The 17615-nt window shown below is 37.2% G+C and overlaps 2 protein-coding genes across 4 annotated transcripts; one reads left to right on the top strand and one right to left on the bottom strand.

The window, feature by feature from the left end:
* Window positions 1-1057: 1057 nt before the first annotated feature.
* Window positions 1058-4372, top strand: LOC309487956 (galanin receptor type 1). Of its 2 annotated transcripts, XM_082155968.1 has the most exons (2): window positions 1058-1935; window positions 2118-4372. In XM_082155968.1, the coding sequence occupies exons 1-2, from the start codon at window positions 1880-1882 to the stop codon at window positions 3034-3036; spliced, it is 975 nt and encodes a 324-aa protein (XP_082012094.1). In that variant the 5' UTR covers window positions 1058-1879; the 3' UTR covers window positions 3037-4372. The 2 variants fall into 2 exon arrangements, with proteins under 2 accessions (XP_082012094.1, XP_082012093.1); XM_082155967.1 differs by having other exon boundaries at window positions 1060-4372.
* Window positions 4056-17310, bottom strand: LOC309487866 (inter-alpha-trypsin inhibitor heavy chain H3-like). 2 transcript variants are annotated; one of them, XM_082155788.1, is made up of 23 exons: window positions 17144-17310; window positions 14815-14895; window positions 12328-12491; window positions 12100-12204; window positions 11854-12016; window positions 11665-11775; window positions 11435-11563; window positions 11199-11315; window positions 10856-11024; window positions 10669-10779; window positions 10210-10391; window positions 9935-10114; window positions 9579-9706; window positions 9088-9299; window positions 8766-8789; window positions 8630-8665; window positions 8191-8214; window positions 7821-7874; window positions 7629-7733; window positions 7369-7543; window positions 5420-5568; window positions 4512-4596; window positions 4056-4372 (listed from the first exon to the last, which is right to left on the bottom strand). In XM_082155788.1, the coding sequence occupies exons 2-23, from the start codon at window positions 14890-14892 to the stop codon at window positions 4258-4260; spliced, it is 2616 nt and encodes an 871-aa protein (XP_082011914.1). In that variant the 5' UTR covers window positions 14893-14895; window positions 17144-17310; the 3' UTR covers window positions 4056-4257. The 2 variants fall into 2 exon arrangements, with proteins under 2 accessions (XP_082011914.1, XP_082011913.1); XM_082155787.1 differs by lacking the exon at window positions 17144-17310 and adding an exon at window positions 15692-17053 and having other exon boundaries at window positions 14815-14912.
* Window positions 17311-17615: the final 305 nt, after the last annotated feature.

The following is a 17615-nucleotide window of genomic DNA, read 5'->3' as shown; positions in this document are numbered from 1 at the left end:
AGCGCGATGGATTATAGGGCGATAGAAGATCCGTTAAATAGACTGGAGCTAAGCCGTTTAGGGCTTTATAAGTCAGTAGCAATACCTTGTAATTAATACGGAACTTTATAGGTAACCAATGCAGTGATGATAAAATCGGTGTTATATGATCATATTTTCTTGATCTCGTAAGAACTCTAGCGGCGGCATTTTGGACTAACTGTAGCTTGTTTATTGAGGATGCAGGACAACCAGCTAATAAAGCATTACAGTAATCCAGTCTCGAGGTCATGAATGCATGAACTAACTTTTCTGCATCAGAAACTGATAGCATATTACGTAGCTTAGCAATGTTTCTAAGGTGGAAAAAGGCTGTTTTTGTAACATATGAAATATGATTTTCAAAAGACAGGTTGCAATCGAGTATAACACCCAGGTCTTTTACTGTAGAGGATAAAGTAACAGGACATCCTATGATGTTAAAGTTGTATTGTGCGAGGTTTTGTGGGCGGTTTTTTGAACCGATAAGTATTACCTCTGTCTTGTCTGGATTTAATAAAAGAAAATTACGCGTCATCCAATCTTTTATATCTTTAACACACTCTGTCAATTTGGAAAATGTAGCGTTTTCATCCGGCCGTGATGAAATATATATTTGAGTGTCATCAGCATAACAATGGAAACTAATTCCATGTTTCCTTATAATATTTCCAAGTGGCATCATATATATTGAAAATAACAGAGGGCCTAACACAGATCCCTGCGGCACTCCATAGTTTACTGGAGTTATGATCGATTTTTCTCCATTTAAATAGACAAAATGGTAGCGGTCAGATAGGTATGATTTGAACCAGCTTAGTGCTTGTCCTTGAACACCAGTATAATTTTGTAGTCGATCTAAGAGTATTGTGTGATCTATAGTATCGAACGCAGCACTAAGATCAAGTAAAACTAGTATTGAGATACAGCCTTGGTCAGAAGCTAAAAGTAAATCATTTGTGATTTTAATGAGCGCAGTTTCAGTGCTATGATGCGGTCTGAATCCAGACTGAAACTATTATTTTGAAACTATACTATTTAGATTATTTTGTGTTCCAAATATTCTAAAGTTTGGAATGACATGAACATAAGTAGAACTATGACAGTTTTTTCCTTTTTGGATGGAAAACATTTATTCAATTATAATATTTTAACATTGCTTGCAAGACTATATGGACATTTTCAACTCCCAGGCTGAAAAGAATCATGTGATAGAAAGAAACGACAGAGAGAAGTTGAAGGTTTTCTCTATTGACTAAACTCGACAATTCACTAAATGAGTGGTTAAACAAAGCTCCGTGTTTATAGGAGTTGCGTCACTGCTGTCAGGTCAAAGGCCATTTGACTTGCCTCTCCGGCTGTTGAAGTCTCCGTTGAAGCACGGATTGCCACTCCAGATCTTTTGAATAACACCTTTGGAGTTCCGGAAGATTGATTCTCTGATCTTATAGACATTGAATTTGCTACACTGATCTTCAAGTCAGAAGAAGAGTCCAGTAATTCTTTGAATGCATCTGCAGGCAAGTAAAACTGCCATCATTTTGGCTTTGGATCTGCCATATATTTAAAAGGAACAGAGGAAATATATCTATGACAAGACAATTAAACAATGATTTCAAGCAATATTTTGATTTCCTCGGAGAGAACTAAACCAATAGCAGTATTTCTGCTCTTTCAGTCATGCTGCAATCATTAACTATTGATGCATTCCAGAGCGTTTTATCTTGACTACTGTACAATCAGTTCTGGACATCACTGCGTTCTCAGGCAAAACTACAACAATGCATAATGATGTACATTGTATAACCGAACATGGTTTTGAAATGTTTGAACACTGGTCTGAGAAGCTTTGAAAGGGGAAATGTTCGTTAAACGTCCAGATGCTTTTAGTATTTGCAGGAAGACTGAAACTTTCAAGTGAGTAGAAGTATTTTTAAAGATGCATAAAAAATAGAATCAATTTAAGTACCAATTACACTCAAAGTTAGATTGTTGTCAAATCTTGGACACTCCAATATGGTTAACGTGACTACTGAGCCAAACAATTCCAGTCCTGGACCGAGTGATGTTGAGCGAGTGTTGGTACCTATATTTGACAGCTTTATCCTGATGACCGGGATAGTTGGACACATCCTGGTTCTCATCATCATCTGTCGTACGATGCGGCGAGGACGTGAAGGAAGGACAGGAGGACTCCAGCAAACAAACGCAAACGGCACAGATGTTCTTCTTCTGTCATTAAGTGTGGCGGACCTTCTCCTACTTTCCTGTCTTCCATATCACACAGTTGCCATTGCAACCCATCACTGGCCATTTGGAAGCTTTATGTGCAAGTCAGTCAGCTTCCTGAGTGCGATGTGTACAGCTGCGAGCGCCTTTACGCTGGCCGCTTTGGCTTTTGCTCGGTACATCATCGTGGTTCATCAGTCAAAAGCGTATCGATGGCGCAGAGAGGGGCGTTTAACAGTGATTGCAGGTGTACTGTGGATACCAGCTGTTGTCTTGGCATCACCTCAGTTCGCTTGGAGGACGCTGATTTCAGGCTCGGACAACCGTGAAGCTCGTGAGGACCTGGCATGTTTCAATTTCCTTTCTGACAATAGCCAATTGGCTTATGGAGTGTGCCACTTCCTTCTGGCTTTTGCATTTCCGCTGTTGATCATTGTAATAGCCTATATCAAGATATACCATTTCCTCAAAATCACTAGGCGGGATCGCACAACTCAGACTGACCGTTTGGAGCACTACCATGTGCATGTCACCAAGACGTCTGCTCTGTTAGTGCTGGCGTTTGCATTGTGCTGGCTGCCTTCCTATGGCTTGATGTTCGCTCAAATAGTTGAGGGTGACAATGCGGTTGGTCCTTTACCTCACTTTGGACCTTTTGCTACCTTTGCTCGCATCATGGCAACGTCTTCTACAGTGGCCAACCCCATTCTTTATGTTTTCATGTCTGAGAAATTCAGGAAGGAACTAATGGATCTGGTTCGAGGAGGCTGTGCAAACAGACCCTCCTAAAGCCATGTATGGGATGCCGGAATGACCTTTTAAGAGTTACCAAATAACATGATTTATTCCATAAAATATGTTGTTTACATACTTGAATGACTGTGTACTGGCATTAACAATAAGTGTTTTGCTTTTTAAACAAATATGTAGAACATTTCCATGAGTGATGCCACAATGACCAATGGACACTAAGGAATTTCGGACTACCTTTTGAGTTAGCAATGGTTTTCTGGTATTTCAATGGAACAATTTTTTTGAAAATGTTAAAGAACCAAACAACTGTATAGGATACATTGTACATTCTTTTAATGTTTTGAGAATTAATTTGCAGACTTCTCAAAGGGTTTGTTCATCAAAAGATGGTGTAGTTTGACTTGATTTTAAAAGGAAAGGTTATTAGGCTTAGGCAGCTGACTTGTTGCTTCGCTGCCCTATCAGGTAATGATTTTGCAGGCAACGTTTGCGCATGAAGGTACCTCAAAAAACTGATTCAAAACAGACTTCTGAGGCAGCATAACGGTTTAAAGATCTACAGCAAAATAGAGGTTTGGTGATAACTAAGTAAATATTTAATAACTACAATCCTAAAATATAATATTTGGTCAAAAACTTACATTTACACAAAACTGACCACCCAATTTTCAGATGCCATCTTTATTTTTTTTAGCTCAACTGTTACACAATGGAAAGCAAAGGATTGTGGATTTTTATCAAAGGCAGTAAAGGATTCATCTATGTTGAATCTAACATTGGATTCAACATAGATGAAGGATGTGTGCCTTCGTACCTTGGAATTCATCATCCGAAGGCAGCATTTTAAAGCTTTCGGACGAAAGCTATAAGGAAGAAAAATGTATATTTTTAGAACTGTACACAGATTGGTCCTTCTATGCAAAACCCCCATTTTGAACCTTTATTTTTAATATTGTACTGTGATTAAAAACTGGATTACCCCAAAGAAAGGCTGAAGTGGATTTTAGAAAGAAGCAAATCAAGCAAAGAATTTACTAGACAATTATAAGCAAGTCTTGAATGGAAACCTGTTATTTGACTGCTTTTTATTTGTTCACATATATCTTGAGAAAGCAGTGCCACAGAAAATGCCATACTTCCTTTGGTCAGTTTTAACAATTACTAGACCAGATGGGTTGAACCATTGAAACATTTACTGTGCTTAAAACAGACCATCAAAATATATGGGAAAACATTGTTTATCAACTCTTGTCAATGCTACAGCTGAGTAACAGTGAAATTAGAAATCTCGTCCTCCATCACAGCCTGGAACGGTACAAGCCAACATTCTCGAACAGGAGTTGAATGAAGTCTGTAATCGCTGACAGTCTCCCTATAGACACAAGTTTCATTAAATACTGAACATTCATAAATTAAATATATAACCATAAAGGGCAACACAGTACATATTTTAAATGAGGTACATGCAGATTTATGGAAGTCTGTATGTATTTATTAATTTAATCACTTACAAAGACGTCTTCACCTCCTTGTCAATTATCTTTAGAGTTGGTGTTTGCGATCCTTCAATCTCCTCGTATGAAATTTTGGGTTTTCCTTAAAGATCGTCCACACATATAGTTACTTGTCACCAGTGTTGGTTCAATGAAATTGATTTATCCAAAACAATCAATTTAATAACAATAAATAGTTGTTAGCTAACCACTGTACATAATAGACACATTAACATCACTGACATTCTGGTTATATTTGTATAATTCACATATTTTGTACATGGCTTATCACATGCACTGTAGCCATTACTAACATTAGCCTTTTTTCCATGGTTTCAAACAATAGTCTACTACATTTTTGTCATATGACCTCAAACCCTTGTTTAATTTATAGCAAGTGGTGTCCAGTTGTCATCTTGGACTGCGTTTAACTTTTTGTATGCCCTTCCCTCACTATCTTCCCTTCATCTCATTCACTTGGATATACAGTACGTCATTGCTATACGTTGCACGAGTTTTATGCACCATTCTATAGGTCTGTATGGGCTGTTAGTGAAAATATAAAAAAATTACACAAATAACTATAACTGTGTAAAAAACAGCCAGCTTAAGGTAGCTACAATGTGGTTAAAAAAGCTTAGGGAAGTTTGCGAGTGTGTTTCTAAAAGTGGAGTTAAGCACAGCCTTGGGAGTAAGGTTGCACTGCATTATGGGATACAAAGCTTTCTTGTATATATATGTACTATATACTTCAGCAATAGTAAGAACAAGCATGCTATTCTGAACATAGTCACATTGTTCTTCTGAAATGGTTGACAGATTAAAGGTTATTAATGTGCACCATGATCTACTGTTGCAGCTTACTTCAGTATTGATAAGAGCCAAGAGATGAAAAATAATGTTTAGACAGTGATTTGCTTTCTTACCTAAAATGCCTGTCAAGTTGACATCTTTTGGATATTCCCAAATGGCAGGCCACAAAAACATGACCTCATCTTTCTTTTGAAGAAGAATAACAACACCAATATTTCCCATGGTGACGTTCATTTCTTTATCAAGTACAACCAGAGACACACTGTTGATACAGAGCAAATCATGGGTGAATTCTGCCTCTATTGTATCTCAAAACTGTTGACAAACAGATACAAGTTAATAAGCAGAAGATTCAGTAAAATACTTGTATATTCCCTTACAAAAAATAAGTATACTTAAGTAAAGTTCAAGTATATTTTAAGTATACTTTATATAGTAAGTATACTAATATCAATGTACATGTACTAGTTAAGTGTACTATTTCAAAAATACTTGGGATTTAATTTGCCTTTTTTTGTATAAAAGTATACATTTACCGGTAACTATACTTTAAGTGTAACAGTAAACATTTTTCATACTGCAATTAAACTACAAGTGAACTTATAGGTAGCCTAGTTAAATACTTGTAGCACATTTTTTAGTTTATGAAAGTAAACTTTGAAGTATACTCTCAATTAACTACTTGTAAGTTTTCCTCAAGAGTACTTAACGTCATACTTATAACTTAATATTTATAACTATTCTTTTCCCACTTTAAGTATACTACTATGTATGTTCCTATTTAGGTATTAATTTTTATATTTTATAATACCTTTATACTTTTAATATACCTTTAACTGTGCTTTAAGTCTTTACCCGCTAGTTTTTTTTAAAGGTTCCCAACCATTAACATTTTAAACAAAAAGCTGAGAAAATCGCGTTATTGTCAAAGACTCCAGATCGGATTGATGATCAAAACATAGATGGAGTAGATCACTTTCATCGACACCCAAAAGCTTGCACGGTCCTGTAACTCGTCCTGGGTCGACATTTCATTCGGTATGGCAGTTTTGATTTATTTGCTTTTTAATGTTTGATGACTATTTTACGTGTGCATGAGCAATGCTTTTATCGTTTGTTTCGTCACCTGTGTTTTGATCCGGAGATTCGGTACTCTTTCAGAAGATGCGTAATAGCGCCCCCCTACCGTAAAACAGTGAAAACATGGATTGCCAGAAAATTCGGTCAATGGCTAGCCTGGTTAAAACCAGACCCTTCTCAGTTGAAACTGAGTATAGGGTCTGGGGAAGCTAAGTAGACAAATCATTTCCAAAGGGGCGTCACCAACCGACGTAGCTCAAATTCCTCTGGGCGTAATTGGATAGTCATAAAACCGATCAGATCGATGAAGGAGATGACGTATGCTTCGAGTGTTGTTCTTTGCTCCGGTTTTAACGAAAATGGTAAGTTTAAATCGCTCAAAACAGACGCGATAACTGATTCGTTTATATACTGTCTATGATTCGAACGAGTGATGTTCCACGGCGGCATCCATCTTTGTAATGAAATCTCCTTCAGCGTTGCTGCGCTGTCGTCATCATGTAAATCCCTCCCCAAACGTTTCTGATTGGTGCCGCGATTTCGGCGGCACAGAAATGAGTTTGAATGGGCTCTTCTTCAGACTATCCTGGAGAGAGAATTAAAATTCGCCGGAAGTAGTCTGGGTTTTCCCAGGCTAGTCAATGGCGGGGAAGCACGCAAAATTGCACACTTCACTACTAGGCTATATAGTAGGCGAAAAATAGTATGTGACAAAAGAAGTATGTCCGAATTCACTGTTCTCATTAAACTGTAGGCTAAAAGTACCGGGTGACCTACTTATTCCTGTGAGATTCTTAAGTGTGTATACGATGGTTTGTAAAATTATGTGAAAAAAGTAGCCTATTTAATAGGCTGCTCAATCAAAAGAGTAAACACAACAAGTGAAGTCAAAAGGAGTATACTAATAGCACACTTGAGTAAACTTCTTTTTTGTAAGGGTCGTTTTTGTCATTGACAGTGCATGCTGTGAAGCTCTATATACCCCTCTGTATCATGTTGGGTCGGTGTCTGGCCCCACAAAAACTGCACATCATCCTGTCCATTTCGGTAACTGATATACTTTGTGCTTATTGTCAAGTGATGGTTAGTTTTGTAATGAAAAGCAATTTGATGAAATCCATTTTGTTCACTCAAAGACTCTCCATTCATAAAGAACTCTAGGACGCACAGAAAATATCACTATAAGACCAATAGCCTGTTAAACAGATTCACATGTAGAACAAACAGCTCATAATGTCTGACCTGAAGCAGAATCATGTAGCAGTTTGAGTTTGTGAGGAACAGGAACGTCAAAACAAAGTGGCTTAGACTGACCAGCAGAAGGCAGCAGGAACCGGTTGCTACGAACTTTTGGAGTGTGAATACCAGGATTATTTTGTAAAATAGGTGCTCACAAAACAAATAAATGAGTTTGAAAAATTTTATCTACAGTACCTTGCACTTCAGGGAACTCAGTTGTAAGCGTTACTTCTACGTCTACTAGGCCTACTAAAAAAAAAAAAGAAAAAAAAAGAAAGATGTAAATCCACATACTTAATTCATTACTGTATATTTAGTCTTTGTTTTAAAGGTGATGTGTGTAATTGGCACCAATTACACACATCATCTATAATAAAAAGCTTGCTACAATTACAATTAACATTCTTAACAAAGTATGGGTGTCTTTATTATTGATAACCAATAAGAAACCAAAATTATTATCATGATTTTGTAGCCTACAAAGGCCGTCTATAGTCTACTTATGAGTCTGAGACTAAATAAATGCAAGTAAAAAACATAAAATACTGTAAATTGAAAAACTTACAAGTCGGCTGTGCATAAAGCTCATCTGAAAAGAAGGAACATTTTCACATTGTGAGCATGACTGAAATATTTTTCATTTTTAATGCACTCCCACAATTAATCTCCCAGAAAACCGTGAACTGTCAAATCCTCATCTGATTGGTCAATGCAGCATTCCAGTCATGCTAATAACACCTGTAATACGTCTATTTCAATGCAATGCATTGCTATGCCAAGCGCTGTATCTTCTATAAGTAATATGCCACTTCATTAAAATAGTTTCCTTAATAACAACCTTTTTTTTATAAAATTAATAAGATCACAGCTGAAGGGGTTCTGTTGTGCATCATAACTAACAACCCCCTTTAGCATTTTACATTTATTTCTACATACTAAACACTCTAGTAAATGAAATAAAAATGAAACTGTTTTACTTCAAGAAGAAAAATATTTTAACTTACCATAGAAAAAGGCATCATGAAGACTGTAAATTTGATCTATGAAATAAAGAACACTAAATAAATAATAGTCATTTAAAAAAACACAACAAATAAAATACGATTTTTTTTAACTAAAGGAGAAAATAATTTGCCATACCACCGGCCCACGGGTTAGATGCGGCTGGAATAAAAAACAAATTCAAGAGGTAAAACATGCTTATATTTAGGACATTTAGGACATATTTGGAGAACAACTTATGTGTCGATACAGTTCTGACCACACATAAAATCTTCTTACTGTTAGTTCATCATTTTATAATTTACACAGTACAGCCGCTTCTTCAAAGGAAGGGAAGTTTGCTAATAAAATAATAATGAGAAAGATGTCACTTTTTAAATCAACATCCTTTTTTTCCCAACAGACAGTTGGATTCCTTAGTCAAAAGGTCAACATAGTTAGTTAATTTCTCAGTTCTTACCAACATCCGTTTCCAATATTATATCATAAGATGAAGATCTGTCTTCATTGGGTGCCTCTCCTCCCTCTTCGGGTTTGTCGGCAACTTCTACTTCATCTTCCTGCGGCTTGGTGACGACCATAGAGGTGAGGGAAGTGACAAACTGGTATTTCAGGGACAGTTTGAGAGCTTCTTTCTTTTCATCCTCTTTCTCCTGTTCTTTAAGAAGCACTCTGAGACAGAAATGCAGAGAGAACACAGATAGACAGATCAGTTTGATTCCATATTGCAGGCATATTCCTCCATCCAGGCATATTCTGGGATATGCTTGGGATAATGAATCTGACACAAGCAATGTTAAGAAGATCTATCTGTAAAATGGTGTGTTATGGCCTCAAACTAAAGAGCACCGTTTTAACCTGATCTTTAGGATTATATGGTTAATTTTCACTGTCCTATGATGTGACAGTTGTTTACATTAGTATGTACTTTATATATGTAAATAAACTTACTGCCTTTCCAGAATTTGCTTCACTGTAAGGTAGGCCCACAGTCTCGGCATGAAATCCTCATTCTCAGGTGGGACATCACTGGGGTCTTTTGCCATTACAGTTTCTTGATACGTCACATTACTGCCTTTCTGCTCAGAAATAAATACTAGTGAACATTTTCATCAGGAATGCAGTCATTACCACTTTCATCAATAACTTTCTCGGAAAACAAAGTGACCATTATTACAAACACTTAAACAATTGATCATCAATTATCCAAATATCCAGTATAATGACCTCGGTTGAGACTGTCGATAAAAAACAGCCCACTCATCCCTACCAATTTGATATATTGTAAAGCACAATGATGATCTTACTGATACTGCAATGACTTCAGTGGTGAAACTCTCCACACTGTTGTCTGTGATTTGTCCCGATACCACAATCTCAGAGCCGTTGAAGTACAGGCTAAAGCTGGTCTTGGTAAGGTTTGTCCCTCCTGTGTATTTAAGTTGAATATCAGTGAGGAGAGGGACGGCAACTTCGTCATAGAAGCCCTACAGTACAAACCGAAATAAAGGGTTTAAATGCATTGAAACACAGAACAGATAAGCACTGAGGATGAATTCACAGCTGATTCTCTGTCGTTCACCTGCAGCTGTAGATCAGCGTCCGAATCTTCATAAATCCTGCGAGCAACTCCACCATTTTCCAGTGACATCTTTGTCAGGAAGTCAAAGTTAACATCATATCCAAAACCAAGACAATAGAGGGGAAACTTTAGACCAATTGCCTTTTTCACATTGGCCATTATCCTCTCTATGTTAGTTTCACCTGTTAGAGAGGAAGAATAAGTCAGGACATGCTTGAAAATTTTCAAGCATTATACTCATCATTTTTGAGTGACCAGAAAGCAATGGATGCATTGGGCAATTTCATATTTCCTTTCTCTCACTGACAAAGTCAAGAACCAAATTGGTCATGGTAATCCACTGGTCCTACATGTATTTTAATTAGATCTAAAACCTTTTATTAACACGTCTTTAATTACACTGAGTGAACTAGTGTTAGGATAAAACACATTAGCTTGTGTTTGTCAGTGAATCTGTGCCTGAAGTGGGATCTCCATCAGTCAGCAGGATCAGGATGGAGGCGGTTCCTTCTCGTGGATGTCGATTGATCATGTCCACTCCTGCTAGAACTGCAGCGTTAATGTCTGTGGCTAAAGGAAGAACAAACATAGTTGTGTCACACTGACGTACAACTTTCTAACTCCCCATTTAGAGTTAGGAACTCACCTCCTCTATCACTGATCTCCTTCACAAAAGATTTTGCAGTCTCCAGGTTTTCCTTGGTAGCTTTCAGGAGTTCATTCTTCCATGTTTTAATTTCATCGTCGAAGGTCATCAATCCAAAGTGGTCATCCTCATCAAGATCACTTAAAATCTTTAGCAGTGCCAAACGAGTCTAAAGAAACACACATTCTTTAAGTTATTCTCCACAATGATTTCAATACATAAATCCTTTTATGCACAATGCTGCAAGATCCTTCAAAAATGTCCTTCAAGGCTTTTGCCATAAAAATGCATTGCTTGTTATTTCCTTTTAATTGATTTGGCTGAACTTGACGTTGACATTTACCTGATGTATTTTTCTGCCGCTCATAGAACCGCTCCGGTCAATGATAAAAACCACATTTTTGGGAATACGTGGAACATCAGAGGGTGCAAAGTAGTGGACAAAATAGCCATTTGATACCTGAGAGAAAACAAAAGTAAATTCTGAATATCATTCATGTCTTTTTACATAGTAAGTCTTTCAAAAAACCTTTGGCAAATTTATTTTACTGTCGTAAAGTGTGTTATTGAAAAATGTACCATGACTTCTCCTTTATGATTTGGTCTCTCGACATCGTATGTTATAAGCAGGTCACCATTCAGTCCATTTTCTCCACAGCTTTTACACTTGGTCTGTTGATCTCGAGTGGGGTAGAAGGTCACCCATGCCTGAAATGATCAGTTTGGTCATCTGGTAACTTTGTTTGAAGTGTAGTATCATAATGAGAACATTTAAGCTGAGTGTTTTACCCCTCATTTTAAGCTCTTACGTCTTTGTCTGCTCTGGTGGTTTTGATGGCATTGGCCAGATCATCAGTGCTCAAATCTCCTTTCACCTCCAAGAAGGAAATTCCTGGTTTCTCTTGTACGTGAACATCTATCTAATGTGAGTAAAAGAAATATGATCTTTCTATCCAGCTTAATTGATGATCTATTTCCCTCTTTGTTTCTTCTCCTACCTTGAAGTCCGCCACCGGCTGCATTGGTTGGGCATTGATGAGTAGCTCATATTTGCCAAGGCGACGCTTTAGCAGTTCTTCGTAAGTCAACTCAAAAGTCACTTTACTGAGAGCAGCCACCGTCACTGAAGTTTTAAAGTCTTCTAAAGTCCGTCCAACAGATCTGAAACAGAAACGATTCCCAGCATATAACTAAACATGCTATAAAAACACATTTCGGACCTATTTATTTTGAATGTCCAGTACTTGATCAGTCCAGCACTTTCTCCTCGAGATACTGCTCGACTGTACTGTTGCTGAGCTTCCTGCTTTTCCTTCACAACACCATCATATATCTTCCCCTCTATGGTCCTATGGAGAAAAGAAAAGCCTCACACACATTAAACAGACTTCAAAATTAGCTTGCTAGTTTTGTCTTTATAGAATTGCTGAATTTCAGACATTTTTATGTTTTAGAGGATTGAATTTCCCTACATTCTGAATTTGCTGATGAAGGCATTCTTGGGTATCTTGACCTCAAACTGGATCTCTTGAGATTCATTCACTGTGTTCGCCACACGGCTTGTGATGACGGTTGTGGCGTAGCGACTGGTGACCGTGGAGTTAATGTAGAAGCTGTATATATCCACATTTTGTTTCTGTTAAGACACCAGAAGGTAGCCTACTCTTAAAATGTGTTTATTTAGTATGTGGTATTCTGGGACAATTGACGTATAGCCCATTTCCTAATATTTGCTGCCTGTTGCCCATGTCAATGCTGAATGTCACATTATCACCCATACACAGGTTTTTCATGTGCATGTATTAAATTATTTATTTATTTGGTGTAGCTGTATACGGATCCCCTAAGGGGACATGGTGGTGGTGGAAGAGCTCCCCCGAGAAAACGTTTCAGGGGCTTCGTAGTGATATATGCTGGTCATACTATACCACTGAAACTGAAACACTGAGCGCGTAAAAAAAATTTGAACATGACATGGCGTGTCAAAAACTCATGCGTGAGACGCAATGGACAAACACTGAGTATAGCGCATATACTGTCTATGAAGACAGTTAAAAAGCAGCGTAGTGGAACACAAAAACACTTTCTGTGTAAACAGCTGGGGTCCTTTTTACGTGGGATTGCTCAAACATAAGCTACTGCTCGTAAATGACTTAGAGAAAAGGCCTTTGGACTGAGAGAAAATACGAAAATACGGTTTGACTGAACGGTAGGTCAGTCACATCTTACCACAAATTAAACATAAAAAATGTAAACAAATATATGGTTCACCTAGATCTTCATCTCAAAGGTAGTTTTTTAATCAGTTTAAAGCCTAACATATAAAATAATAGTCTGAAAAATCTATTTTTTTACTGAACCTAGACAAAACATGAGAAAAGTATTAGAAAGCGTGCATATGTGTTTTGTATCATATATTTAATACAGGGTTTTTATGGCCCATATGGAAATAAAACACACAATCAACTTTATTCAGAGACCCAAACTGATTAGAAAATATGCAATTTGGTACAGATGTCAATATTTATGTCCAAAATGATGAAGTTCAGATGTAATGTATATCAATCTTTATAACAGTATAGTACATGAAATGCATATAAATATCAGATGTCACTGATCATATCTCCCAATAATATGTCTTAGATAATATTTAAATGCTTAGTTTTATGATCAAAGGTTTGTAATTTTACAAAATTGAGTTTACAAAATTGAGTTTTAATTGTGGGGCAAAATAAATAAATAATGCAGTGCAATACAATGATGATTGCGAGATGTACAAATAAACAACACTCAAAAGCCTGTTGTATTTTATACATTTTAACATAATTTTTCTAATAAATAATATATTGATAATCAAGAAAACCTTCGTTTCTTCCGTCCAATAAATGTTCGTCTTGAAAGATTAATATCAATTGATTAATAATAATTGTTAAAAAGGGTATAAGCTATCAATCACAGAGCAGAAGGCATGTAGTAAGTAGATTATGCAGATTTTCTAGCAAAGTTTTGGTCATGTTGATCATTTATAGTAGGCCGGGTTCACACCGTTTTTTTGTAAAAAATTCCTGCGGCGCGAATGAGGCGTAGAGCGCGGCGCGGTAGACGCGAATACGCCTCATTCGCGCGAATAGCGCGAATTGAGCGTCTGGCGCGTTAAGCGCGAATGATTTAGTGCTAATTGTGCATTCACGCGTTTGACGCGAATTCCCGTCTGCCGCCCGAGTTGAAAAATCTGAACTTCTGCGTCAATTCGCGCCGCGTTAACCAATCAGGAGCCTGCTTGCTGCTGTCACGTGGTGAAGTGACAGTTTATAATGTTATTTTATGTTTGGCCTCAATAAATTATTTTGTAATATGACTAAAATGCACAACAAAGCAAATCTTTCACATAAAAACTCGATTTCAATACATGAGAGATACTCATCTATTCTAGATTATATGAAACATTATTATTCTAATGTAAAGACAACAAACACAATTTAGTGTATAAAAACAAAAATCACAGGACAGGTTTCACTTTTGGAGGCTGGCTCCATTTATTATCAAAACAAAAATAAATGACAGATTAGGTGGGTGCGGGCGAGGGTGAACCTCGCGCCGGGCTGTAGAGCGCGGGCTCATCAGGCAGCGACCACTCGAGGCCGAGGCCTTACGGCCTACGCTGTCCTCGTCAGCCTCCTCACCGTTAGGTCCACCAAACCTAGCTCCTGGAGCAAATTGTGAAACTCCTGAAACCCTCTGGAGGGTCTGGTGGACCCGAGTACAGCGACGATGTCCCCTACGCAGCTGTTTCTGCTCTCCAGAGCATATACTTTTTTTATTTGACGCGCTATTCGCGTCCGGTGTGAACGCAATGTATTGGCTTTATAGGGTTAACTTTGCCTTTATCTGATTTTGTACCCCAAAGACATTCATTGCCTTAGATGTTAATTGCTCACATCTTGAGCGTTAACCCTCACCTTCTTAACAGGTTGTGAACTGGCTGAGATGAGAAAGACGCCCAAGAGAATCAGTCTGAGAGCTGCTCGATCCATCATGACCTGCTCAGAAAACAGACCTTCTTCTTCTTCTTCTTCTTCTTGAATTTTATTGGCGGTTGACAAACAACAAAATGGTATATTTCCCCCACCAACTGGTATGGAGTGTGGATCAAGACGACTTCTTTTTTTTATTCTCTCCCACAAATTAGATTCCTCAAGAAACTGAAGAATAAAAATATAACACTCATTTCTCGAGTTATTTTGCAGAATATACTTTGGTATAAACTGCATTTAAATTTTTTTTAAATTATGAATGAACAACCTTCTTTCATTCTCATATTTCTGACAATGCATTAAAACATGTTCTACTGTTTCCTCTTGCCCACAATAATCACATCTTCCCGTATCATGTTTACCCATTTTATAAAGTGTAGCCTACTATTTAATCTTGTGTGTCCAAATCTCACCCTTGATATTACTATTTCTTCTCTCCTGTTTTTCCCTGCAATTCTCATCTCTCCCACTTTCCTTTGAATTCTATAGAACCACCGACCTTTTTTCTCCTTATCCCACTGTTTTTGCCACCTTTCCTTTAGTCTCTTCTTGATAATACTCTTAACTTCATTCTTACTTAAATTAACAATTAAATTAATGTCATTGTTTTTAACTGCTTCTTTTGCTTCTTTATCTGCAATTTCATTTCCTTGGATACCAACATGTGCAGGCACCCACAAAAATACTACTGTAATCCCCATCATTTGAATTCTGTACATTGTTTGCATTATCTCCAATAAAATATCTGGTCTACTTTCTGAATGACTGTATTGTAAACTAGCCAATGATGCAGAAAACAGACCTCGAAACACACACTGCCTTTAAACTCCTGTCCACATCATGCGATTGGCTATTATTGACCGGATGAAGAAACCTCCCCTTCTATTTGTAATCAGAGTCTCTTGAACCCTTCATAAGGGCAAAACTTGGACATGGGTTCGATATTTAAAAGTCCCATTAAAGTGAAGTAACAATGGACAAAACCGGCCTGATTCTCTGTGGCTTCCTGGGTACTTGTCACAGTTTTACCCTAATTGAGAAGGTAAGATATAGAATAACATGTAAGGATATAAATCATTGTGCTTGTTTTAAAGCTTTTATGAGTAGCCTATAGATACTGTTGATCTTTTTTTCTATCAGCATTTGAGAAGTTTCTTTTAACTGTTTAGTTATACTGTTAAGTATTTAGAATTTTCCCACAATAACAGGTTCTCAGTTATTGTCAATACAGAGGCTATTTTTATTATGTGTTCAACATTTTTTTGCTTTTAACATTCAAGAGTTCCGCAAGAGAACTTCCTCTTTTTTTTTCAACTTCTCTTTTGAATAGAGTGTAATCTGAGAGGTTGTTGAGACAAAATGACACAGTTTGAGCACAAAAACTGCCATATTATTATATCTATCCCATAGGAGGAATTGAGTGACCATGTGTAAGTTACCCATGTTCTATGTTAAGACATGATATATGAAGTTATATTGCTAGATAGTGTTTACATTCTCTACAGGCGAGATTTTTTTGGACTATTATGTCAAATGTCAGGCTCATAGGCTCATATAAAAGTGCCTGCAGGTGGCGCTATGTGACTTCACTGTTACTGTAGTAAAAGGTGAAATGCCTCCTGACTGCACAAATGTTTGAGTTTAATTATATTTCAGCCACAGAGTAATCCATCTATTACCATTTTTATGCTCTAAATGTTAAGATGCAGTGTTATGGAATAATACTGATTTATTTGCACACACACAAAAAATAATAATAATTATAATACCCTCCCTATACAGTGACAAATAAATGTAAATATCACTCGATATTTACTTCTTACACGAGAGGCGATGAACAGGGCAAATTCTTTGACACTTTCATGATTTCACACAAAAACACATAAACTGTGTATTATAATCTCTGAGGCACAATTGTTGCGTTATAAGCATCAAATGACATCGGCTCTTTGACAGAGACATTTAATGAATGTGACGGGGTAGGTCTGAGAAATGCCACCTTTTTCAAAGTAGAGATAACAATAGGGTGAGAATGCTAACTAACTTGTTTATTCAGTTTTGTTTTTTTTGTTTTTTTTAGCTTAAAGACTTAAAACATTTCTACAACAGTACACATAAGCAGTCAGGTTGATTCAGTCACATTAAATCATGTAATTTGATTTCAATTAAACAGCATTAGATGTGCAAAAAGCTACTTTTATGTAGATTTTTACCTACAGGTCAACACATGAAACATGTGACAACTTGCCCCAACCTGACAGTTGCTCTTGTATTGAGGTATCCCCAGTCTCCCCTAAAGGAATTCAGCTTCAGGGATGGGTGTTTTTGGGGTGTTGCTGGTGATAACAATCCTTGCTTGATAAACATGAGCCTTATTATCCCAGAATGAAGCATCTGGATGAACTCACTATATGTTGCTCCCTGTTTTGGGTGTTTGCGGTCGGTTATTAACAGTGACTCTTAAGCGTTATTAATCAGTTGCCAAGATACGTGAAACAGAGCTGCTAAACAAATTCACTTGGTTTCAGAGAATGCGCCAGATGGAACTTTGCACCTGGCAGTTTCCTGGTTATAGTTTTACAAGGCTGTAAATATACAAGATCATATTTCACATCTAGTACAGCGGCCCTGTTAATTATGAGCACACAAACATCTTGTTATACTGACGTTTTCTTCCACAAAGCCAATTTGCATTTGTGTGTTGGTGTGTTGGTGTGTGTGTGTGT

The sequence above is a fragment of the Leuciscus leuciscus genome, assembly GCF_965113295.1.
Source record: "Leuciscus leuciscus genome assembly, chromosome: 23".
NCBI lineage: Eukaryota > Metazoa > Chordata > Actinopteri > Cypriniformes > Leuciscidae > Leuciscus > Leuciscus leuciscus.
Note: the sequence above shows the minus strand (reverse complement) of the source record. Positions and strands in the feature narration are given on the sequence as shown.